The sequence below is a fragment of the Penicillium chrysogenum genome (genome assembly GCF_028827035.1).
Source record: "Penicillium chrysogenum strain IBT 35668 chromosome Unknown utg000004l_segment0_segment0, whole genome shotgun sequence".
NCBI classification, from domain to species: domain Eukaryota; kingdom Fungi; phylum Ascomycota; class Eurotiomycetes; order Eurotiales; family Aspergillaceae; genus Penicillium; species Penicillium chrysogenum.
In genome coordinates this window covers 776377-800317 of record NW_026622752.1, presented here as the reverse complement: position 1 = coordinate 800317, position 23941 = coordinate 776377, and the positions used below count along the sequence as shown (strand labels likewise).

The 23941-nt window shown below is 50.7% G+C and overlaps 10 protein-coding genes across 10 annotated transcripts; 6 read left to right on the top strand and 4 right to left on the bottom strand.

Annotated features, from left to right (window-relative positions):
- Positions 1-274: 274 nt before the first annotated feature.
- N7489_006224 (putative histone acetyltransferase Spt10) lies at positions 275-1884 on the bottom strand (the record flags this gene model as incomplete). The annotated part of the gene is made up of 2 exons (XM_056711974.1): positions 275-1333; positions 1387-1884. 2 exons carry the CDS (start codon positions 1882-1884, stop codon positions 275-277), a joined length of 1557 nt encoding a protein of 518 aa, XP_056565689.1.
- A 725-nt stretch (positions 1885-2609) lies between these two features.
- On the top strand, positions 2610-4359 carry N7489_006223 (lanthionine synthetase C family protein; the record flags this gene model as incomplete). Its single annotated transcript, XM_056711973.1, has 4 exons — positions 2610-2790; positions 2849-3422; positions 3479-3492; positions 3551-4359. The coding sequence occupies 4 exons, from the start codon at positions 2610-2612 to the stop codon at positions 4357-4359; spliced, it is 1578 nt and encodes a 525-aa protein (XP_056565688.1).
- Positions 4360-4673: 314 nt separating this feature from the next.
- N7489_006222 (uncharacterized protein) lies at positions 4674-7350 on the top strand (the record flags this gene model as incomplete). The annotated part of the gene is made up of 3 exons (XM_056711972.1): positions 4674-4863; positions 4927-5837; positions 5908-7350. 3 exons carry the CDS (start codon positions 4674-4676, stop codon positions 7348-7350), a joined length of 2544 nt encoding a protein of 847 aa, XP_056565687.1.
- A 374-nt stretch (positions 7351-7724) lies between these two features.
- N7489_006221 (40S ribosomal eS26 domain-containing protein) lies at positions 7725-9017 on the bottom strand (the record flags this gene model as incomplete). The annotated part of the gene is made up of 6 exons (XM_056711971.1): positions 7725-7830; positions 7896-7998; positions 8114-8241; positions 8445-8481; positions 8533-8617; positions 9015-9017. The coding sequence occupies 6 exons, from the start codon at positions 9015-9017 to the stop codon at positions 7725-7727; spliced, it is 462 nt and encodes a 153-aa protein (XP_056565686.1).
- Positions 8974-11166, top strand: N7489_006220 (CBS and PB1 domain protein; the record flags this gene model as incomplete). The annotated part of the gene is made up of 4 exons (XM_056711970.1): positions 8974-9186; positions 9264-10137; positions 10190-10284; positions 10339-11166. The coding sequence occupies 4 exons, from the start codon at positions 8974-8976 to the stop codon at positions 11164-11166; spliced, it is 2010 nt and encodes a 669-aa protein (XP_056565685.1).
- A 739-nt stretch (positions 11167-11905) lies between these two features.
- Positions 11906-15557, top strand: N7489_006219 (nuclear import receptor PSE1; the record flags this gene model as incomplete). The annotated part of the gene is made up of 6 exons (XM_056711969.1): positions 11906-12088; positions 12220-12442; positions 12513-12688; positions 12742-13173; positions 13227-15292; positions 15350-15557. 6 exons carry the CDS (start codon positions 11906-11908, stop codon positions 15555-15557), a joined length of 3288 nt encoding a protein of 1095 aa, XP_056565684.1.
- A 260-nt stretch (positions 15558-15817) lies between these two features.
- Positions 15818-16949, bottom strand: N7489_006218 (uncharacterized protein; the record flags this gene model as incomplete). The annotated part of the gene is made up of 3 exons (XM_056711968.1): positions 15818-16172; positions 16250-16622; positions 16721-16949. 3 exons carry the CDS (start codon positions 16947-16949, stop codon positions 15818-15820), a joined length of 957 nt encoding a protein of 318 aa, XP_056565683.1.
- Positions 16950-17289: 340 nt separating this feature from the next.
- N7489_006217 (putative alpha-L-rhamnosidase B) lies at positions 17290-19447 on the bottom strand (the record flags this gene model as incomplete). The annotated part of the gene is made up of 3 exons (XM_056711967.1): positions 17290-18175; positions 18230-18501; positions 18563-19447. 3 exons carry the CDS (start codon positions 19445-19447, stop codon positions 17290-17292), a joined length of 2043 nt encoding a protein of 680 aa, XP_056565682.1.
- A 756-nt stretch (positions 19448-20203) lies between these two features.
- N7489_006216 (iron-containing alcohol dehydrogenase) lies at positions 20204-21631 on the top strand (the record flags this gene model as incomplete). Its single annotated transcript, XM_056711966.1, has 3 exons — positions 20204-20551; positions 20677-21183; positions 21260-21631. 3 exons carry the CDS (start codon positions 20204-20206, stop codon positions 21629-21631), a joined length of 1227 nt encoding a protein of 408 aa, XP_056565681.1.
- Positions 21632-22562: 931 nt separating this feature from the next.
- Positions 22563-23810, top strand: N7489_006215 (chalcone isomerase domain-containing protein; the record flags this gene model as incomplete). Its single annotated transcript, XM_056711965.1, has 1 exon — positions 22563-23810. One exon carries the CDS (start codon positions 22563-22565, stop codon positions 23808-23810), a length of 1248 nt encoding a protein of 415 aa, XP_056565680.1.
- Between the last annotated feature and the right edge of the window lie 131 nt (positions 23811-23941).

Sequence of the window (23941 nt, the reverse complement as noted above, 5' to 3'; positions counted from 1 at the left end):
AACCCTACGCATTTAAAGAGATGTACACATTTTATATTGAATCTAGAGTTCCTGAGTTCTATATAGTGAGGTATCTTATTCGAATAATGTACCGAAAAAGAAGCATAGTGTATGCAGCATAAAGCTTGTTTCACTGTCCACGGCACAATAAGTGGTGGAGTATCAGCAGACCGATGCCTTGACGCCAATAGAACAAGAGAAAGAAAAGTAGGGTTAAGACAAATTCCGAAATAAAGTAACGCCCCGAAATGAAAAACCGAGATAAGAGGCTTGTTCACGTAAAGTCATAATTCCCGTCTGAGGGATTTCCATACTCGAACTTAGCGAGTAATTCAGCATCATGCTGTAACTCGTGTGCGGGTGGGTTCACAAGCCCAAGCACGTCTTGTCGAAAGGGGTCCGAGCCGTCATCTACCATCATTTGATAGGCATTGCTAGCTGTATGGTAGCGCATTGCATCGTCAAAGCTTGACATGCCGAGATTGTGCGGCCCGGGGGCGAACTGGCCCGCCATAGGGTTCTGTTGTTGGTAGCGTCGTAGCTGTTGCTGCAGCTGCATAATCTGGGGATCGAGAGGCATGGGCGCGAACCCAGCCATGGGGTGGACTGTGCCGGGCATGGCTGCAGGAATGGGTTGGTGCATAAGAGGGTTGTAACTGGGGGGCTCATCGGGTGCTTCGTCCATCGCCTGCGGGTCATTGACCGGTTCCTTCGGGGGTTGCTCCATTGTGCTATTCATATCCATGCCAGACATTGTTTCCGAGGGTGATTTATCATCATCTTTGGTACCTGGTATGGGGGGCGACTTGAGAGTCTCTTTGCATTGTGGGCAGTCTCGAATCACACGATTGACAGTCTCTTTAATTCGTACCCAATGGTATTTGATCGCAATAGCTGCTGTAGTTTTGTTGATTCCGGCGTGTTGCTTGAGATGAACTTCTTGGGCGATATCGTACTGCTGCTGCGGGTCCGACACCACCTCTTTATCCTTCAGCATCAGCCTCTCGGGCTCCCCATCCTCTCCGCCAAGAAGTTTATAATGGGTCGCCGCACTGCGAAGTCGACTCTTTTCGGCCCGATCTGCACCACGGGGGTACTTCCCATGCTTCAAATAATAACGGATTTTTTCAAAACGATCCTGGGACACAGAGTCCTCGCCATCCAAACTGAGGCCTCTGCCGTAGATAATCGCATCCACAAACTCTCCGGGTTGAGATTTGATACTGCCTCCACCGGGGACTCTGCCAATCCGTTTGAAGCCAAGGGAATCCCACAGGCGACATGATGCAACGTTGGACTCATATACCAAGTTGAAGACGGCATATGTGTATCCCTAGGAGACGTTAATTCGAAGCTCACTTGGAGTGATTGCGGCGAAGAACTCACTAGTCGAGGTGCCCACTCTAGATAGGATTCGCCCATCAATCTACCCACGCCCTTGTTTCGAGCAGCATCGGTGACAATGAACGTGCCATTGCAGACATGACTACTACGACCAGGGTAATTAGGCCGGATGTGAAAGCCACCTAGACAGATCTTGGTCCAGTTGGCTCCAGCACGGTCCATCGCATGTGTCTGTTCTGCACTCTCGATATCGCCAGTAAGCATGACCACACCAAAGTTCGAAAACCAATATCGCCCGAACTGAGCCAATGGAATGGGCTCTGTCATAGCGTATGTATCTCCCTTTTCGATTTCTTTGTTGAATTGATCGGAGAGATACTTCATCAGGGCTCGAGGTACTTCCTCTGCTGATGCAAAAGGGACCAGGGTCGCAACCGTAACGCGATCTCTCAAAGTTACTTGTCTCGGGGCCAGAGCAAGCGGATAATCTAGATCAGGGCCCGATGGAACGAGCTCTGAATCTCCATGAACTTCAGACATGGTGAGGCCCTCTGGTAATCACACGACTATTTGACATTGTTAGTTGGATACATTCTATTGCAGAGTATCTTTGCACCACAAAACCTCATAGGTGAATACAAGAATAACAACGAAAGCAATGGCTACGAGGAACTGGATTCAACAGGGGTCTGTTCACTGACATTCTGGACTGCTTCTAGAAGGAAGCCCTCGATCGCACTTCGAGGACCGCGTGAGTATTCTCGAGTCCGGAATGGCCGCAACGCAAGTTGAGAAGTCGTGGTCCTTGCTGACTCATATATGCTTAGGTAATATTATTTCTCATGGATCTATATCCATGCCTGATTTCTCAGGTCACATACTGTGGTGTAAAAATGATAGAAAATGGCCTCTGGCGTACCGCTCATGTATATGTTTCTCAACGTGTCTAGTTTCAGGCTTGATATACGTAACCTTAGAAGTATCATATGCATGTTTTGTATTGCGGGCGGATTTTTGGTGTAGCTGAGTTTCGGTGGATCCAATATATGGTCTCTCTATGGTCTCATCTTATGCTGCATAATAGCATGGTGGGGAAGATGCTCGAATTTGTGTCTGGGGCCAGCTGAGCCGTCCGTACGTTTTACGATGCAGGAAGCGGTCGCCCTGGTCAGCAAAAGTTCTCAGACCTGCATAACTGGGCTTTCTTTCTACATATCACGCCATATCTTAGCATATTCAGCCTATAACTATATAGAGCCTCCGCCATGGCAGAGCGTCCGCAATACTTCGAGAATACTTTGACCCCGCTATCAATCAATACGACCACTCTTTTCGAGAGCCTTGAAAAGCTTCGTATTGCCGTTCACAATGGTGCCGAGTTGATACAGGAGAACACTCCTTTGCCTGAAACATGGGGCCCAAATGGCATATTTAGAGCTTTCCCCGGTATTTCGAAATCTAGTCCCACATCTCAACCCCATAACCATCTAACCACCCGATTAAGGAATTGCTCTGGCATTCCTACGTCTAGATTATCAGTCCTCGGTGCTAGAGGATCCCAAAGCTGCCTCTCTTGACTATCGTCGTTACGCACTGCAACGGATTCCATCAAGCCTTCCCGACACTCCTCTGCTAGCCTCCCGATTGTCTCCAATTGGCTCATCTTCGCCTGTCACTGCCGTCACTCTGCGCGTTTTAGGTAGTCTCGCAAAGAATAATTGGCAAGATAGCGCCAATGTCAGCATCGCAAAGGAGGATATCGCTTGCCTCCACGAGGCCATGCAGTGGGCACTAAAGAACGAGCCTCTTGTTACCCATGATGACCGGAAAATGGGTGGAGATGAGATGCTGTTTGGCCGAGCAGGCCTTCTTTGGGTCCTTTTGAACGTTCGTGCTCATAACTTTGCTCAAGAGACGCAGGAACTCCTCTCGCCTGTGCTGGAGGCAATTCCTGAGTTGATCCGAGTGATTGTCGATGCCGGGCGACAAGGATCCAAGGAATACACAGAAAAGAATGGAGCCCAAGACGCACATCCATTGATGTATGCATGGATGGAGGGTCATTACTGTTTCGGGGCGTAAGTGCATCTCTAACATCTTATATCGTATGAAATCGCTAACAGGCGATGTATAGGGTCCACGGAATAAGTAAGTTTGCAGGGGATTATTTGGGCTTTACAAAAGCTAATGTGAATATGTGATACAGCCGGTATTCTAACCATCCTGCTTTCGTGTAAGCCCGAAGAGCTTACGGACTATCTTCCCGTGATTGGTGGCACTATCACTGCACTCTGCAAGCTATCTGGAGATACCAATGGCCACCTCCCAATGACACTACCTCCATATAGTTCCAGCCAGCGCTCCTCGGAACTAGTCCAGCTGTGTCACGGCAGCCCTGGACTGTTGATTCTCCTAGGAGCTGCCTTGAAAAACGAATCCTTAACCCGCGCCCACTGGGATCCAAGTTGGGACCAAGCCATATACATGGGCACTCAGCGTGTGTGGGAAGAAGGTCTTCTTTCTAAGGGAGGCAGTTTGTGTCACGGCGTGACTGGCAATGCATGGGCTTGGCTCCTGCTCCATGATTGTTTTGAATACCACTCGGATACTTTGAACGATACCCGGACAGCTTATCTCCAGCGCAATAAAATATCAACTCTTCCGAATGTTGAAATGAGCCAGGAGCTCACTAGTGACTTCTTCCTCTCGAGGGCACTTGCATTCATGTTGCATGCACGTGAGACTAAGCCATACAACACCTCGCCTACATCTTCCGACAAAGATTATCGCATGCCTGATGAGCCCTACAGTCTGTTTGAAGGACTTGCAGGCAATGTTTGTGCCTGGGCTGATACATGCGCGTTGCTTCAAGCCAGGCTGCGCAAGATCGATCTTGTTGAGCGGGGTGCGTGGGCTACATCTGGTTCATCGCAAGACTCGGCATTCCAGGATGCTTTCCATAGACAATTGGGCTTTCCAGCCCTGGGTGGAAATGGCGCAATGGGTCTTTTCTAGAGAGCCCCCTTTAGCTATGCCCCGCCTGTTCATATAGTTGCTTTGTTCGGTGACGTCATATCTGGTGGCCTCGAAATTAAACAGTCATGACTTTCAATAGATAACCTCCAGGGCAGAAGTGCCAAAATAAGAGGAATAATATGAAGCAAGAAGAGTCGGAATCCTGAGATCAATGGTATATCCCAAGAGGATGCAGTAAGACTTTGTGGCTGAGTCGGGCAACGAACTCATGGGGCCAAACTCCCACATGCGATTTCTACCATCTTTCGTAAATCCACGATGTTTTTGATCGAGAATTCAGCGACACACTGAAAATGGATCTCATTCCTCCGTCTTATGAATCTGCAACGGATAGAGATGCTTGGACAATTATTGCTCGCTATATCCCTTCCAGCGACTTATGCGCTGCATCTTTAGTCTGCCATAGATGGCATGGTCTATTTATGCCCTTCCTCTGGGGTGATCCTGCATCTCATTTTGGTACAGATAATGATGCAGTATATGGTAAGTAACTTTTGGAACAACACCGATGTTGCTCAAAAAGCAATACCTAACCCGACCACACAGTGGCTCTCACTCGATTCCGAAGAACACTCAAATACGCCCGACAAGAGGTGCGGGCGTTGACCCATACTATTCATCTCCCACCCGCTCTCTCAGAGATATATGGTGGTCCGCGACCGGGCTGGTTGAGGGACATTCTCGAATGCCTGCCATGTCTTCAGTGTCTGATGGTCTCCAAGTTGCCTTTCTTTGATCACCATGCCATGACAGCATTGAAAACCAACGAGAGATCCAGCCACTATAATATACGGCTCTTGCTGGCTGAGCGTGAGCCCAATACTACCTCCGCAAGCCTTGCGCAGACGCTCCTCTTGTTTCCGGTATTGACCTACCTGGATCTTTCGTACACCACTCCAGCACGAGATCGCAATGTACTGTCCACACTAGCTCAAATGCCATTTCTTCGGGTACTTAAGTTGCGTGGCATTGGGCTAAAGGACAATGACGCCGAATTTCTAGCCGATGCCATTGGGCAACGAGTTCGTTGTTTGGATTTGAGAGACAACATGCTCACTGACATTGCAATTTGCTCCCTGCTACAGAAATCCTTTCTCCCGACAAGTGAGAGGGAAAGGCAGCAAAGTCCAAGACCGGCCACGGCTTCGCCAGACCCATTCTCGCACTCTGCAATCAATGAGTCTGATTCGGACTTCTTCAAACGGCCAGACTTGGATGAGCAGTTTGCGAAGCTTCTTGCTCAGCCTGTTTTATTCCATCCATGGGTTGAAGACTTGCCATATATGGGAATTACGCATCTTTATATCACTGGCAATCGAATATCTCTGGAAGCTGTAGCCAGTCTTCTTCGCTTGTCCCGGCTACACGCTCTGGATTTCGGAACCATAAAACCCCCAGATAAGGCACATCATACACACCCTTATGGGAAGGAGGAGTATCCCGGAGCCGAGACGCTAGTCCCAGTGTTGGGTAAGATCGCAGGGGACAACCTGACCTATCTACGAGCGCATCATGCTGTGCTCACAGGCCAACCACAAACTCAAGATGCTGTGTCCGATGATGAGTTTCTTCCAGAGCTTTCAGCACAAGAGAGCCCCCCGCGAGGTCGAGCAATTCGAGCTGGATGCCTCCCAGCAAGTTTATGAGTTATCCGAAGAGACAAGACCTGTCTTTGAACTTGCGGATACATCAACGACCGAGTCAACTGGCTCATATTCAACGACAAAAGGGCTAAAGACCTCCCAGATGTTGACAGCCCACGAGGATGAGCCTACACCGTCGGTCAGGCGTGGACCGGCTTTCGCTCCGGAGGTTGTACAACCAATCCCTATACACAGTAGCGCCAATGGAGGTACGGCCTTTGCTGTCTCTAGGACGGGCACCTGGAATACAGAGCAGACCGAAGGAAGCACCTTGCCATCTATTTCAATGTCTTTAGACTGCGACAAGCTTGCAACGGATTTCTCTCTCCAGGCAACCCTGCAATGCAGCTCTCCAATCTCAACAAACGATTCTCTTGAACAAAAAGTACAGGAATTGTTGTCAAAGCGGCCACGTAACCAATCAATCCCACTCCAAGGAGGGAAAGAAAGCTGGTTCCCTTACCTACACCCATCACATATTCCTCACATGGAATCTTTGGTGCTGACAGATGTACCTTCGCATGTAACGCCGAACTCGTCGATACTCTCTGCGCTCACTCGGTTCATTACTGCCTGCTCAAACGAAGCATTGCTAGCAACTCTACAAGCAGGATCAGACTATTCCCTCCCACCAGGGCGAGCGCGCATGCAAGCCGAGCAGCAGCGATCACGATCTCTCTTTGGCTTGCGGCGTCTAATTCTCGAAATCACACCTGTCGATAGCACCAAACTGACCTCGTGGAAACCCGCAAACCAATATAATGCCACCGGCCATTCAAGCACGGGTGATCGCGACTCGGAGAATCTTTGGTCTGCAGCCGCCAATGATTTCAGCTTCTTCGGTGAAGAGGAGTGTGGAGTCCCTGAAAATGATCCCGGCAAATACTTTCCAATGGCTGTGCTTAACGAAAAGGTCTCGCTTATGCCCTTGGAGGATGACACGTTACATTCTCCCGATTCACCTCGACTTGGGCGTCACCTTCCGCGAAGTCCCCAGACCCCCGGTCCACCAATGACTGCTGAAGACAGAAAGCAACAATGCCAGGCCTCAATGATTGACCTTGTGGCAGAGCTTGCGGCTTTTCGTCGCGGCAAGAAGGCTGAGTATGAGCGAGTGGTTCGTCGTGAGAGAGAACGGCGAAGCACGCTTGGCACGGGTGCTTCCGGTCTACTTATGCCATCATCGCCCCATATTTCTTTATCACATTATGTCGAAGGTCATTGGAAGGGCGAGGTGAAGATCGTGCGGAACCCAGTGCCAAAGGTACGGACCGGAACAGTAGACATGTATGGGAACTATTTTGAGAAGGGTTACTTGTACCCGTGAATTTTGTACTTAGCAAGATACCCAGCAATACTACTAGATGCTTCTACGTCATGCGATCGTGTTTTGTAGGAATTTTTGATATTTTCTCAGTCCTCATTTGGACTTGAACCATACTTCCTCCCAGTCATAACAAGCCGTCGTCAAGGGGCTCATAAACGTCACAATGCTAAAGAGACATCCAACCTGCCTTCATCGCACAATTGGTGCCATCTTTTTCATCCTCAGTGTAGGAGCAGGCCGGCGGTTTCGGGACCGAGCATCAACCCCTGCGATCCGGTCGAGAAGAACACCAATGCGAAGAGTGAAGACAAAATAAAAGAATTTATTTCAAACTAGTTCCATTTTATTTTGTTCGTCATGCGACATCCATCTCCTTACAGAGCCTTGGCGGCAGTAGGGGGCTGGAGCTTCTTGCCGTCCTTGTTGAAGCGAATACGGGGAGGGGGAGCACGGTTGCGGCGGCCTTCGCGGGAACGGACACTGTTGACGAGTAATTAGTATATGGAGATGCGATTGGGTATCGAGAGGAATCGGTGGAAACGTACCGGACAATCTTGCCGTGGATAGCGCAGGACACACAGTACTGGAGCTTCAAGTACATCTTGGGGACAGAGTACTCAGCGAAGACGGAAGCCTCGGAGATATCACCTGTAAAGCGGAAGTCGTTAGTTGCACTGGTTCGTCTGAAAGTCCTCGAATGGGTCGCAGTCATATATCTGAGATCTTGTCGTAGATTCGAGATATCGGGAGAGTGGTAACGTACGGATGGCGGCGGACTCGACCATGTTGCGGATGGTGAAGCGCTTGATGGCCTTGTCCTTGGGGGTGCAGCGAGCGCAGTTGGAGCAACGCACAGGCTTGACGTGGCCGCGGCCATTCTTGTTGCGGCCGCTATCAAATCAATTAGTTACCGTGCCCCTTTTAGTTGCGAATCAATCGAAATCCAGTCTCCCATTCTTATTGTCCGGCAATGTGCGTAGGTCGCGATTTTCGATGTATTTGGAGATGTATGTCGTGTGCGCTTCCGTCGGCGTCATTGCGGAGATGTCGAATGGGATACTGGCTCGCCGAGAGGGGGGATTTGTTGGTCTTACTTGTTCGCCCTCTTCTTGACCATTTTGACGGTTTGTTCTGTGGATTGTCAGGTGCTGGTCTGTAGATGAAAGGGGGGAGGTAGCGTACGGTTGACTTGTCGGGAGTGGGTTGTCGAAGCTCGCTCACACAAAGTCTCTTTCGGGATGGATTGGATTCCGTTGTGCGGGTAGCCCTAAGCCCTTAAGCGAGATGGGTCACGGGGTTGGTGCCTCGAATATAAGGCGACGGTATCTCGGGGATCACGTGAATCACGTGTAAAGAGTCACGAGGAGTATGTCCACCTAATTGGGACTAGCGCCCGGATCGTACCGTGTCACTCAGTGTTTATGGCTCCTCATCCCCGACTAACGAAAGAAACACCCCTGTTTGGGATCGACGATTGAACTGCCCTTTTTCTTCCCCTTCCCAGGAATTCTCCTTGCTTTTTCTCCCAAACCAGTCTCACAACTTGACATCCTTGTTTTGTTTGTGTCATCTCCCTTCCTTTATCTCACATTTTTATTGAGACTTTCCCCTCTCGGCATTATTATGTCGGCCACAGGTACTTTTCGGGGAAAGCCCAATCAGACCATCGGGAGAGGAAGGCTGCCCGACTTCGGAAACGATCCCAGTGCTTCCCACATCCCCCGACCCAGGCCAGAATCTTCTACTACAAACAATACACCCTCCAGCGACGTCGGGAGTGGCACAATGAGCGCCGCAAGTAGCAGACAGCGACAGAACCAGTCGAAACGTGATGAGGTACGTCATGGCAGCCCGCGGGAGTGGTCTCCTGATGCTCAATTTGAGCTTTTGCTTTTAGCTAACCCCGACAAAAGGCTATCCGCCGCAAAATGGAGGCCGACCTCAGCAAAAAGAGGAATGCTCCGGCAAAATCCAGGAACTCCCGCAAAGCCCCTCCCGGCACCGTGCTTGCCCTGAAGCCCAGCCAGGCCCTCCAGATAAAGCCCTCGATGAGCATCGCAGAGGCCGCTCAGCTTATGGCCGCCAAGAGAGAGGACTGCGTGTTGGTCACCGACGATAATGAGCGCATCGCGGGTATTTTCACTGCCAAGGATCTGGCGTTCCGCGTCGTCGGACTGGGCCTGAAGGCGCGAGAGGTCTCCGTCGCTGAGATCATGACCAAGAACCCGCTGTGCGCGAGAACGGACACTAGTGCTACCGACGCGCTCGATCTTATGGTGCGGAAGGGATTCAGACATTTGCCGGTCATGGACGAGAACCAGGATATCTCTGGTGTTTTGGATATTACCAAGTGCTTCTACGATGCTATGGAAAAGTTGGAGCGTGCATACAGTTCATCTCGTAAGCTGTACGATGCGCTGGAAGGTGTGCAGACAGAGCTTGGCTCCAGCCAGCCCCAGCAAGTCATTCAATATGTGGAGGCCTTGCGATCCAAGATGTCGGGTCCTACCCTTGAGACTGTCTTGGATGGCTTGCCGCCAGTCACTGTCTCGGTCCGCACCACCGTTAAGGACGCTGCGGCTCTGATGAAGGAAAACCACACTACTGCTCTGCTCGTCCAGGACCAAGGCTCAATCACTGGCATCTTCACTAGCAAAGATATTGTTCTTCGCGTTATTGCTCCTGGCCTCGACCCTTCTACTTGCAGTGTCGTCCGTGTCATGACTCCTCACCCCGATTTCGCCCCGTCGGATATGAGCATCCAAGCTGCGCTTCGCAAGATGCATGGTCAGTCATTTCGGTCTGCAATTAAAATCATAATATGCTAACCCTACAACAGATGGCCACTATCTCAACCTGCCCGTTATGAACGAGGGTGGTGAAATTGTCGGCATGGTGGATGTGTTGAAGCTTACCTATGCCACTCTTGAACAGGTATGTTTGGTAGTAACAGATATAACATGTAACCATTCTAACTGATGTATTCAGATCAACACTATGTCAACTCAGGATGACGAGGGCCCCGCATGGAACAAATTTTGGTTATCGATGGATCACGAGTCAGACTCTATGGTCTCTGGCGGCCACAGCCAGCAACTGAATACCCCACACCGCTCAGTTATGAGCCCTGACCTCGCTCGCTCAGGTTACGACAACAGTCTCCTTCCCAACGACTCAGCATCGCACCACGGTGATGAGCATTCTGAGGTTATTTCTCAGCACCACCCAGCAGAACCAGCTGCTCCTACTCCGTTCCCCTTCAAGTTCAAGGCCCCTGGTGGTCGAGTGCACCGTGTGAACGTCCTTACCACCAACGGCGTTACCGACCTTGTGTCGCAAGTTACTGCGAAACTTGGCAAGGAAGTCGAGGCTGTTGGTGGCGAACCTACCGTTGAAGAAGGTCGGCTGAGCAACACTGGATATGCGCTCAGCTATATGGATAACGAGGGTGATACCGTCTCCATCACCACGGATCAGGATATGACGGATGCCATCGATCTGGCACGCCGTACTCACCGCGACAAGGTCAATTTGTTTGTCCACGACCCCGCCCAGCCACCCATTCCTGCGCCGGTTGAACCCCAGCATGTTAAGATTGTGACTCCTATTGAAGAGCAAAGCGTTGTTGAGGAATCTGCATCACAAGAATCCCCCGTGAGCAAGGCCCTGCCGCAGCAGCAAGCCGTGCCTGCACACGCGCCGGAGGAGCAATTGATTGCCGGTGTCCCCAATGACTTGCTGCTTCCTGGTGCCATCGTTACATTGGCTGCAGTCATTGCAGGTGTCTTCATTCTCAGCCGCCCCAGTGGCCGGTAAAAATTCTTTGGCCTTTGGTCCATTCCCGAAACCCTCTTTTTCTCTCCAAATACTTGCCTTCGTCCCATTCAACTTGGATATCAAGCACCCTGAGATAGCGTAGTAGATTCTTTTCCTTTCCGGAGTGTTGCATACCCGCCTTTTTTCTAATATCAATATTCCGTGTCGCTGAGCAGTTGCGGCCTTAGTTTAGCCTTCAATGCAAATAATTGTCCGAGATAGACTTTGATCTGACGCCTCCATATATTCGTCACTGTGGTCGCATCCAAAATAAGCAAGTCTTTGACTGGATCAACGATGTTTCAGTTCTTCATATTTACCTATGTCTGCTTTGGTTTGGCCTTGTGGCCTGAAATTACTGCTTCTGGTTTAGCGCCCAGATCCGATTATCGTCACTGTAGGTTTCCTTGGATTATTCGTACAGTTAATTTGCTTTTTCTTTTTTTTTTTTTTTTTTTTGTCGAGAACGAATCCGATCTGAAGACCTCGACATTCTCTGTTGAATCACTTTTCCTCTTGTGGTGTTATTGGACTGGCACTTCCATTCTTCTTCCCCAAGGGCCTATCCATCTATCGCTCTCCTAATCAGAAATTCTTCTTTTTTCCCTCTCCCCGCCCCACCAAAAACAAAACTCCTCTCCTTCGTTCCACCCCTCTATCCCCACCAAATCACTTCTACGAGGGTTGAAAGAACTGGGTTGCTTGGATCGTCTGGAACTTGGGAACAGACACGCCCAACATGTCCCTCCTACCTCCCGAAATCCACACCGCGCTTTCTCAGCTGCTCAGCGCCTTGGGCACACCCGACAATGCCGTCAGATCACAGGCGGAAGACCAGCTTAACAATGACTGGGTTCAGAACCGACCAGACGTCTTATTGATGGGATTGGCGGAACAGCTTGGGGGTGCAACGGATACAATAGTAAGTTCCACTGGACTCCAGGGGTGCGGTTACTTCAAAGGAGGGGTGCTGCAGACGACCTATGACCGAACCAAAGGCCCAATTTCGCTATGATTTGGGGTAAAAGCTAACAGGGAATCCTTACTTGCCAGACGCGTGCTTTCGCCGCTGTGCTTTTCCGAAGAATCGCAACAAAAACCCGAAAGGATCCCGCCACAGGTGACAACAAGGAGATTTTCTCGAGCCTCCCCAGCGAGCAGCGAATCGCCATTCGTGAGAAGCTGGTTGTCTGTCTGACCAGTGAGACTGTCACCGATGTACGCAAGAAGATTGGAGACACGCTGGCTGAGGTGGCTCGGCAATACACCGATAATGGTATGCGATTCGAAGTACCCTTGACGAAATGAGGACTCTTGGTTCTGACGATTTCACCTGTGGCTTTTAGACGAACAGTGGCCTGAACTCCTCGGCGTTCTCTTCCAAGCAAGCCAAAGCCCTGACTCGGGCGTTCGGGAAACCGCATACCGTGTGTTTACGACCACCCCCGGTATCATTGAGAAGCAGCACGAAGACGCTGTGGTGGAAGTCTTTACCAAGGGTTTCAAGGATGATAATATCTCCGTATGTCGGCGTCTGGCTATACCCTTCGACCTCAATTTTGACCTTTCTATTAGGTGCGGATTTCCGCTATGGAAGCCTTCGCTTCGTTGTTCCGGTCGATCTCCAAAAAGTCCCAGCCCAAATTCTTCGGCCTCATGCCAGACCTTCTTAACATCCTTCCTCCCCTCAAGGAGTCCTCTGAGAGCGAGGAGCTATCCTCGGCCCTGCTCGCCCTGGTTGAATTGGCCGAGATCAGCCCGAAAATGTTCAAGCCTATGTTCAACAACTTGGTTAAGTTCAGCATTAGTGTCGTTGGCGACAAGGAGCTCAGTGACCAGGTGCGCCAGAACGCTCTCGAGTTGATGGCTACCTTTGCCGATTATGCCCCGAATATGTGCAAGAAGGAGCCGGAGTTCGCACAGGAAATGGTCACACAATGTCTGAGTCTGATGACTGATGTCGGTGCGGATGACGACGATGCGGAGGAGTGGAACGCGTCAGAAGATGTAAGAGTTTGCAGTTCTCTCGCTATAATTGACATGCCACTGACTAGTAACAGCTTGAGCCTGAAGAGAACGACCTTAACCACATCGCCGGTGAGCAGTGCATGGATCGTCTCGCCAACAAGCTGGGTGGACAGGCCATCCTCCAGCCCGCATTCTCTTGGATTCCTCGCATGATGTCCTCTACCAACTGGCGCGACCGCCATGCTGCCTTGATGGCCATTTCCGCCATCTCTGAAGGTTGTCGCGACCTGATGGTCGGTGAGCTGGACCAAGTTCTAGCCCTTGTTGTTCCTGCCCTCCAAGACCCCCACCCCCGAGTCCGCTATGCAGGCTGCAACGCCCTCGGTCAAATGAGTACCGACTTTGCCGGTACCATGCAAGAGAAGTATCACGAGATTGTCCTCACTAACATCATTCCCGTTCTCGCCTCTACCGAGCCGCGTGTGCAGTCCCACGCTGCGGCCGCTCTGGTCAACTTCTGCGAGGAGGCAGAGCGTAGCACATTGGAGCCATACCTCGGAAACCTTCTCAGCCATCTCCTGGAACTGTTGCGCAGCCCTAAGCGTTATCTGCAGGAGCAAGCGCTGTCCACTATTGCCACTATTGCCGATTCGGCCGAGGCCGCCTTCGATCAGTACTATACTACTCTGATGCCTCTTTTGCTCAATGTCCTCAAGGAGGAACAGGGTAAGGAGTACCGCCTTCTTCGTGCCAAGGCCATGGAGTGTGCTACTCTGATCGCACTGGCCGTTGGCAAGGAAAAGATGGGTCAAGATGCCCTGAACCTTGTTCAGATTCTCGGCCACATCCAACAAAACATTGTCGACGCCGACGACCCACAGTCACAGTACCTCCTCCACTGCTGGGGCCGCATGTGCCGCGTCTTGGGCCAAGACTTCGTGCCTTATCTCCCCGGTGTTATGCCGCCTCTTCTAACCGTGGCTGCGGCCAAGGCCGATATTCAGCTGCTGGATGACGAGGATCAAATCGAGCAGGTTGAGCAAGATGAGGGCTGGGAGCTGGTGCCGCTCAAGGGCAAGATTATCGGTATCAAGACGAGTGCTCTTGAAGACAAGAATACTGCTATCGAATTGATCACGATCTACGCCCAAATTCTCGAGCAGAACTTCGAGCCCTACGTCCTGGAGACCATGGAGAAGATTGCCGTCCCTGGCCTTGCCTTTTTCTTCCACGACCCCGTTCGCGTGTCAGCTGCCAAGCTAATCCCCCAGCTACTGAACTCCTACAAGAAGGCACACGGTGGCCAGTCGCCGGGCTTCGCCGAAATGTGGAACAAGGTTGCAGAGAAGATCATCGAGGTCCTTAGCGCTGAGCCGACAGTTGACACCTTGGCTGAGATGTACCAGTGCTTCTACGAGTCAGTAGAGGTGGTTGGCAGAAACTCCCTCACCCCCCAGCACTTGCAGGCGTTCATTGAATCAGCGAAGTCGACCCTTGAGGACTACCAGATGCGCGTGAAGCAACGTTTGGAGGAGCAGGCCGAGCTCGAGGATGGTGACGAGGAGAACCTGGACTTCGAGTACGCCGTGGAGGACGATCAAAACCTATTGAGCGATATGAACAAGGCATTCCACACCATCTTTAAGAGCCAGGGCAACTCGTTCCTGCCGACGTGGCAGCAATTGATTCCATTCTACGACGCTTTTATCACAAGCCAAGACCCGACACAACGGCAGTGGGCACTTTGCATCATGGATGACGTGCTTGAATTCTGTGGCGAAGAGTCGTGGGCATTTAAGGACCATATCATGCAGCCCTTGGCTTCAGGTCTGCGAGACGAGAACGCCGCCAACCGTCAGGCAGCGGCGTACGGAGTGGGCGTGGCCGCACAGAAGGGTGGTGCCGCCTGGAGCGACTTTGTGGCAGCCAGCCTCCCCAGCTTGTTCCAGGTTACACAGCATGCGCAGTCCCGCACAGAGGAGAATGTGTTCGCGACCGAGAATGCATCTGCCAGTATTGCCAAGATCCTGCACTACAACCCATCCAAGGTCCAGGCGCCCCAGGATGTCGTGACCAACTGGATCGAGACTTTGCCCATTACCTATGACGAGGAGGCTGCTCCCTATGCCTATTCCTTTATTGCACAGTTGATTGACCAGTAGGTTTTCCTGATTCACCCCCTGTGATATTTTGATGCTAATATTTTATTTACCAGGCAAAACCCGGCTGTCTTTGCCAAGGCTGACCGTGTCTTCGGTTTCATCGTGCAGGCTCTCGAGGCGGCTACCCTGCAGGGCCAGACCGCTGCCCGGGTGGCCACATCCGCCAAGCAGCTGGTGGCAGTGACCGGCGCAAATGCAGACCAGATTCTGGCTTCTGTGGACCCGGCCAGCCAGGAGAGAGTGCGCAAGTTCTTCCAATAAAGCTCAGACCTTTTTTTGTTCTATATCCGGCAGAGCTTTTTCCCCTTTTTATTATTTCCCAAATCATTCCCCTCGGTCATGTGAAATCTGAAGTTACCTGAACCCCCGACACGTTTCTTTAATTCTTAGCTCCTACGTACGAATGCCATGAGCCTTAGACGTCGGATTCCACAGTGTGCGCGATGTCCATGTAGACCAAATGTCGATGTTTGCTATGTGAGCTAACTAGTATATGTTAAATCAAAATTAAGGCAAGCTATCTACAACTTCGATACCCTCTGGATCTCATTAGCAACCACCTCCTCCAACCCCATCATTTTCGGTTCCCCAATCAGTCCGTTAGCCCGCTCTGAATACAGCGTCCCGCCTTCACCCCAGATCCGACGCAAAGTCAACACAGTAGCTGCCGGATTTCCGGCGTCCCACGCCGCGGCCTCCGCCTCGCGCAACTTCGCCAGTGATGTGCGAGACACATCCCACGGCTGACCACCAAGCTGGCGCTCAAATTCTGCCTGAATCTGGTCGGGGCCCGTAGTAAACGAATTAACACACAAGGCAGCGTTGCGCGTCTCGGCCGTAGCATGAAGCAGAGTGTTCAAGACGAGAGTTCCAACACTAGCGGAATAGTCAGTCAAAATTCCGTCCATCCCAACGAGACAAACACCAAACACGAAACGGAAAAGGAATCTTACTCTGTCATCGTCGTCAAACTAACCTCTCCCTTCCCCTCCTCACCTAACAAGACTGCCCTCCGGCCTTTAACATCCCACCCACCAGCCTCCTCCATTCCAGGCACGAGATTCAGATACATCTCCGCGAATGGGCCAGTGACCACATACGAATAGGCGAGGTCGTCACGCGAGATCTCATCTTCGAGATAGGCGCGCACCTTCAACTTCAACTGGTGCGGCTTCTCGTTCGCTGAAGCCGGCCCGTACTTGATATCCGTGCCGTACTCGGAAGGCAGGAACCATTTCACAGTGGGGCTGGCAGCCGCGAGTCTAATGAGGGGGATCTGTTGGGCCAGGGCATTGCGGCCCAGGGCTGAAATCACCGTGTCGATTCCTGTTTGACTTAGTGGTTAGTCTTTACTTTCGTGGGAAAAGGGTCATGTTTGAGGGAGGTCATTGTGTCATTATGTCACGGTATGAAGGGCTTCGTACCTTCGTATGCTGCTTTCACGTCATTCTCATCTTCGACATTACCCACAATTACTTCTACGCCTTGCTCTTTCAGCTTATTCAGCTGCGAGGCTTTTGCCTCGGCTGTGTGCGGGGAAGTGAAGATGGCGACGCGGCCGAATTGGGAGCGCTCGGTCAGGATGGCGTCCAGGATGAATGAGCCAATGGTGCCTGTTGCGCCGAATAAGAGAATGTTCTTGGCGAGAGACATGGTAGTATAGCTTTGCTGTGAGAAGTGAAGAAGTTGTCGACGGTGCAGCCCTAAAGACGGCACAAGCGTATATATATCGCAAAATGTGGGGTGTGGGGGTTCTGCTTATCAATCAATTGCGAGAGGCTCTCAAGGCCTATATTCAATCAGGATTATGGTTAAAATCTGTAAAATAAAGGACGTGTTGGACATTGTATTTGGAGTTGGAAGAACTCCAGGTAGTCAGGATGTCTACATGTCTAGTGCAGATATATGGATCGTTAGGACCGCCAAAGCTAATTGGAAACTGGAAATTAGAGACTTGAACAAAAATTGAATGAGTCTAGGGCATGTTAATTATTTATGTGACAACAACCTCGTGAGAGCCACCGGTAACTTCAACAGTTGCAGCACCATCAACATAAGCCACTCCTCTCATCAACTGGTCACCATCAATAGTAATCGAAGGCTTCTTCGACGCGGTGACATAGGGCAAAGTGACTCTCCCATCAGTACCCTTTGGCACTGAGAAAGTCAACACATATCCACTCGAATTCAAAATCCAAGACGCTTGAAACTTCCCAAGAGAGGTGACAAAGCCAGCCTCGGCAAATTCCAGATCTCCAAATTGGGGCGCAATTTTCCACGTCAATCCTAGCGGCGAGACCACAGAAAGACCGACAACATACTCTGTCAATGCAGAGGTCGGGCCGGAGGACCAGCCATGTGCATGTGAGACATATGATGGATCATAGCCATACCCGCGGTCCATCCGATACCCGAAAGTCCCGTTCTGTAGATAGCCCTCAATCACAGTGCTCTCTGTGCCATTCGGGTTGTTGATGTACCAGCCCCAGCTGCGACGAATGAGATCCAGTGCGCGTGCAGGTTCGCGGGCAATAAAGTGACTTTGGATCTCGAAAGAGGATATGAATGACGCAATGTTCTCTGGCAATTCAGGAGCTACGGCCCCTATGGGGGTCCAATTCTTGAGCAGCTTCTCGGAAATGCTGGCTGTGCGCTCTTCATTTACAACACCAAACATAATCGCCATGCTGTTAGCATCCTGTGGATGAAGAGAGGTATTGGTTGCATTGTCCTTAAATGCGCCGTACGACTCGTCCCAGCAATAGGTGTTGATTGCTTTTTTGAGATTGGCGGCCTGGGAACTCCATATGCTTGATAGATTGGTTGAGTCTCCAGCCCACAAAGCGAGAGATGCCCCTGCCTGTAGCGTATGGTAGAGACTAGAATGTGTTAGTTAGCTAGGAAGCCTTCTGCATGAGGGATTCGCAACATACATCATCTGCGCTTCCGAGTTATTATACCCTTGCTGCCATCTCGCCCAGTCTCGCGTGCCTGTTACATTCAAAAGCCCGCTGGGGTAAGTCACCTTTCCATATATATATTCCATGGCGTGCTGGTAACTGGCCCAGTTCTTAAATAAGAAGTCTGTATCATTGGTATAAAGCACGTATTTATAGGTGCCAATCATAGACCACATGTGATATGTGTCTGAGCCCTTTTGGCTCAACGGAGGCCCCGACTCATCAAATGCACCTGTTGTCTTGTTCTACCCCAAAACTGTTAGATATATACCGAAATAGAACGAACAACAGAACATTGGAACTCACCTGGGTGTTGTACATGATCTGCAAAGCGCTCTTTACACTTTCCAGGTCTCCCAGACTCACAAAGGCGGAAGGAACGGCAATTCCCATATCACCGGGCCAAACCGCACGATCTCGCTTTGCGCCATCAACAATAATCGTGTCTCCCGGCCCGAGAGTCCCATTGTTTACCCACCCAGATGTGACACCCTTGGTAACGCGGCCAGTGTCCACGGGGACCTCATTCGTTTGCAGGGTATATGCACCGCTATACCAGATGCGATTCAAAAGCTCATCACTGCAATGGAAGTACCCCTGGTAAGCTCTGAGGTTTGCCCAAGTGGGCTTAAACGCAAGCTCTAAGGTCAGATCTTCAATCTGAACACTGGTTGAATCATCTGTGAGCAAGAAGACCGTCAAGTACCGGAATCCACCACGCAGGTATTTGTCTGGCATGACATATGTACCCTTTCCAGTTGATGAAATATTCGCATACAAAGCGCCGTCATGATATAGAGCGCTTGACGAGTCCGACCACTCTCCAATCCCATTTTTGGCTTCTGTGAACGCCAGTCCCAGAGCTCCGCTGCCGGTGGAGGTATAGTCCAGATGGACGATGCCGCCAACTTCAATACCGAAGTCAAACACGATAATTGACCCGTTTCCGTATAATGTTGTTTTGTATGGATGTGAGGGGTCTGTAACAGCGTTCGTTTTCAATTCTGATAAGGTTGAGGCCGGTCGTACTGTCCGCGATGCCGGTGCGTATATGTTCTTTTCCCATGGCCCGCTGAATGCAGTGTTTGTAGGTCCAGAGCAAGTAGTCTCACGCCAGCAAGTGTCTGCAGTAGATAGCGAGAAGAGAGACCAAAGAATCAATACCACACTAGGCCAGTATAGATGTGCCATTGTTGGTCGAGCGAAGAAAGAGATATCCGTATACCGTAGCAAGACACCAAAGAAGTGTAAAATATAGAGTTGCGAAAATGGCAAGATTAAGTATCGCAATAGTAGAATTTGGGAAGCTTCACTGCATATTGGCGATTGGTGGAAGTTCCAGGGCAAATGATGTTGATGCTTGCAGGATTCTGGCAAGGCCCGGCACTATAAGCACTCAGAAGGCTCTGGAACTGACAGTTCTACTGCATGTCCCACTCAACCTAGTTTTTTCCCCGCAGTCGATTTTCTCCGCAATGTCATGTTGTGATGTCCGCTCGGTGGTCTTTACACCGAGCGCAACATGGGAAATTAAAGCAAGTGCATGGTTCGAGAGCTAGATGATATAATATATTGATTGTTCTTTATTCGAAGATCCAATTATTGAGTCGAGCTAACCATGCGATCCTTGGGCATTCCTTCCCCCGGCCCTACCCATAGGCTGGCGCTGTCAACTCTTGTATATGTAAATGAAGAATGCAGCTCAAGCGTCTGCACGGTAAAAGCCAATTCGGAAGAAATATAATGTTTCTAACCTTATCAAACCTATATTGAGCTAAATGGAGTTAGGTTTCTGAAAACACTCTTGGAATTTATGGTCTTAAGCATGAACCGAACTATAGCCCCGCAGCCCCACCTGAGCAGTTTCCTGTATGACGTTCCCAATGTTAATTGTTATCTTGTTTTGACTTCATTCCCAACTCCTCCTTGATCGTCTACTAGACCACAATGTCAGAGGAAACAGTTCGACCTGCCTTTGAAGGCCGTGAGCGCCCACTTCTTTCCTATGGCATTGCCTTTCCCGCAGCTACAGCACGCCATCTCGATGGCACATTTCGGGCTTCCCGTGTATATGTGATCTGCTCAGGGTCATTGTCGCGAAACACCAATGTAATGGACCAGCTAGAGACCGCTCTAGAGCCAGACAGACTGGTTGGTCATTGGATCGGTATGCGGAGCCACACTTTGTGGTCAGAGGTGCTGCAGATTGCCGAAGAGGTCCAAACTGCGCATGCTGATCTGCTCTTGACCGTCGGAGCTGGCAGCTTGACCGATGGTGCGAAGATCATTGCATTAGTCAGTATACCCTTTTCTTTGATACTTCCATTCATTATTCACGTTTTGTTTACCTTCGTCTTGCCTCTTGATTCTTCCCTGGCAGACCATATATATTTATATATTGTCAGTCTAACATCTCTCAGGTCCTCGCAAATCGAGTCAGCACACCAGAAGAGCTCGAAACCCTTGCGGAAGGCCCCAAAAAGCGAAAATATATCGAGGCACCAACTCTCCCGATCATTTCCGTGCCAACTTCCCTTTCCGCCGGCGAATACTCCAACTTTGCAGGTGGCACAGAAGACCACTCAAAGCGCAAATACAGCTTTCAGCCACCGATTCGTGGACCAGAGCTGGTTATTCTTGACCCTTGGCTAGCAAAAACAACCCCCGATTCAATCTGGCTCAGTACAGGTGTGCGCGCAATGGACCATTGTATCGAAAGTCTTTGTGCGATCGCAGGTACGACCACTAAATCCGACAAACTAGCTCTAAATGCACTGGGGTTGTTGGTACCTGGTCTCTTGCGCTGTAAGAGGGATCAATCAGACCGTGAAGCGCACCTACAATGCCAACTCGGCTCAGTGGACGCTATGGCGGCCTGTACTAGCGGGTCAATTGAATTGGGTGCTAGCCATGGGATTGGACATCAGGTATGCGATTGTTTTCCTTTATTGACCTTCTAAGGAATTTATAGTACATCAATGGGCCCGGCTAACAGTTTTCCAGCTTGGTCCACTGGGTGTCGGCCACGGTGAAACTAGCTGTATCTTGCTCCCCGCTGTGTGTAAGTTCAATGCTAAGTACAACGCCAACCGCGAAAAACAAGCTCGTGTGCGCCAATTTTTGATTCAAGATCCGATCGTGTCGGATGTGCTGCGTGCCCGCTCTGTCAACGTGGAAGCCTCCGACTTGGGCGATATTTTGGATGCTATTATCCACGAATTGGGAATGCCTCGGTCCTTGAGCGATGTCCAAGTAGGGCGGGACCAGTTGGATGGGCTGGCGGAGAATAGCCTACATGACCGTTGGTGCAAGACAAACCCAGTGCCACTGAAGGAGAAGTCTCAGGTATTGGAGATTCTGGAGATGGTAGTCTGAACAAAGGTATGAAATAACATATGGTTTAAGTCTGTTACGCTTCCATAGTTGGACCAGTTCAATAATCACCAATTCCCCAGCTCTCAGATGATAACCTCAGGGCAGCTTCTCTCGCCAAAGCTGTGTTCCCAGGATCTTCTGTGTAAGGATAATTCCCAATAAAGCAGCTTCATATTTAGCATCATACTTGTACAAGCACTATTTACAGTGGGACCTCCGAAGTATTGGGCTAAGCCTTCGTACCCAGATATACCGCCCTCTAAATCCTGCCGGTTCTGCCAGTCTAAACCTCCTAATATAGTTAGCGTTTTTCACGTGATCCATGAGAGGCTAGCAGTCAAAAGGTATGTACCCAAGGAGAGTGCCGGGAAAAAAGACCACTGACAAGACTTATAAAATAATATTGGAGCAGACTACCTTAGCAGACCACTGAGAAGACTACGGCCGTATAAGCGACCGACTATGTACTCAAGACAGTATACAATGGGCAGGCGGTATACAGGGCGGTATACCTAGGTACAAAGGTTTAGCCCAATATTTCGGAGGTCCCACTGTACACCCCCTCGGTACCAATTAAGATAAGTGTACACAAACGAAAATAAACAGTAAAGGGCACGGTTAGATAGTTTAATATCCTTACCGAGTTTCCCATATAGGAGTATAAGTAGAGGAAATACAGCTTTTCGGCATAGAGGGCGGTTCATTTGGCAGACCGCTACCAAGATGTGCCAACCTTCATATGAGATAAATACAATGCTATGATTGTAAGCAGCTCGAAAGAAAAACACAATCTTATTCCATCAAAATCATCTATTGATACCTGACGATATAATATGTAGATCATGCCATATCACGTGCATCCCCACACTCCATCTCCGTCACCCGCCAAATCCTGCCCTCGGGGTTCCTCATCGACCGAACCAAGCTCAAAATGGCCTCCACCCTCCGTCAAAACCCATGGCGGGCCTACCAAAGCCTCACCCGGCAACAACTCTGCACATCACGCCTCTCCTCCCGGCATCTCTCCACCACGCCCCTCCGTTCCAATGCAAGCAATAATCCTCTCCGCTCCCGAGCATCCGCAGCGGCGGATCTCCAGCACGCCGCCCAAGCTCAACGGAGAATGATCCTCTCCGCAGCTGGAATAATCACCTGCGCAGCTGGTCTCTACGGCGTCATCAAGCTAGACCTATTCGGCCTCAACGAACTAGACACCAACAAAGATGACAAGACCACACCCCCGAAGAACGGCGCAATGCGCATGGACGGACCAGTCGGTTTCACCAACGGCGGCCCATCATTAATAACAATCAAAGGCCAAGACCGACTCGAGCAAGTTCCAACAGGAACAAGCACAATCCCCACCTTCCCAAGCACAATCCGACTCCCCACCCCCGAAGCAACGGAAGGCAAGCAAACCGGCGACGATCTAGCCCCATCCGCAGGCGAAGAATACCAACTCCTAGGCCTGGGAATCCGCACCGTCTCCTTCCTCTCAATCCAAGTCTACGTGGTCGGCCTGTACGTCGCGAAATCCGACATAACCGAGCTACAACGACGTCTGCTACGCACAGCAATCCACCCACCCACTACCGACGACGACGCCGCCATTTCCGGCGCCGGCGCAACAGCCGCTACCTCCCTCGTCTCGCCCGAGCGCCAGCAGCTACGGGAGCTACTCCTTGACCCCGAGCACGGCGACGCCGCCTGGTCGGCTATCATCAAGGACAACGGGATCCGCACTGCTTTCCGCATCGTGCCCACCCGTAACACGGACTTTATGCATCTGCGTGACGGGTGGGTGCGTGGTATTACTGCGCGCGCGCAGGCGAAGAAGACGGCGGAGCCGGGCGAGTTCCAGGATGAGAGCTTTGGAAGCTCGATGAATGACTTCAAGGCTGTTTTTGGCTCTGGGAAGGGGAAGTCTGTGCCGAAGGGACAGACGCTTGTTTTGATGCGTGATGCGCACGGCGCTTTGGATGCGCTTTTCCAGCCTGGGGCTGATAAGCCGGTTAAGTGGATGGGGCGTGTCGCTGATGAGCGGATTAGTCGGCTTGTTTGGTTGAATTATCTGGCTGGCAAGAATGTTTCGAGTGAGGGGGCCCGGGCGAGTATTGTCGACGGGTTGATGACGATTGTGGAGAGGCCCCTTGGGACCGTGGTGCAGAAGGTTATCTGATGCGTTTTCTTGGACTATGGTTTTGGTTTGATTTGTTTGTATTAACATACCTGTACGCTAGTTAGTCGCTGTTCACTTTTTGGCCCCTGTTGGCTCTACAAAATATTCCAGAGCTGTATGGCAACGCTCCA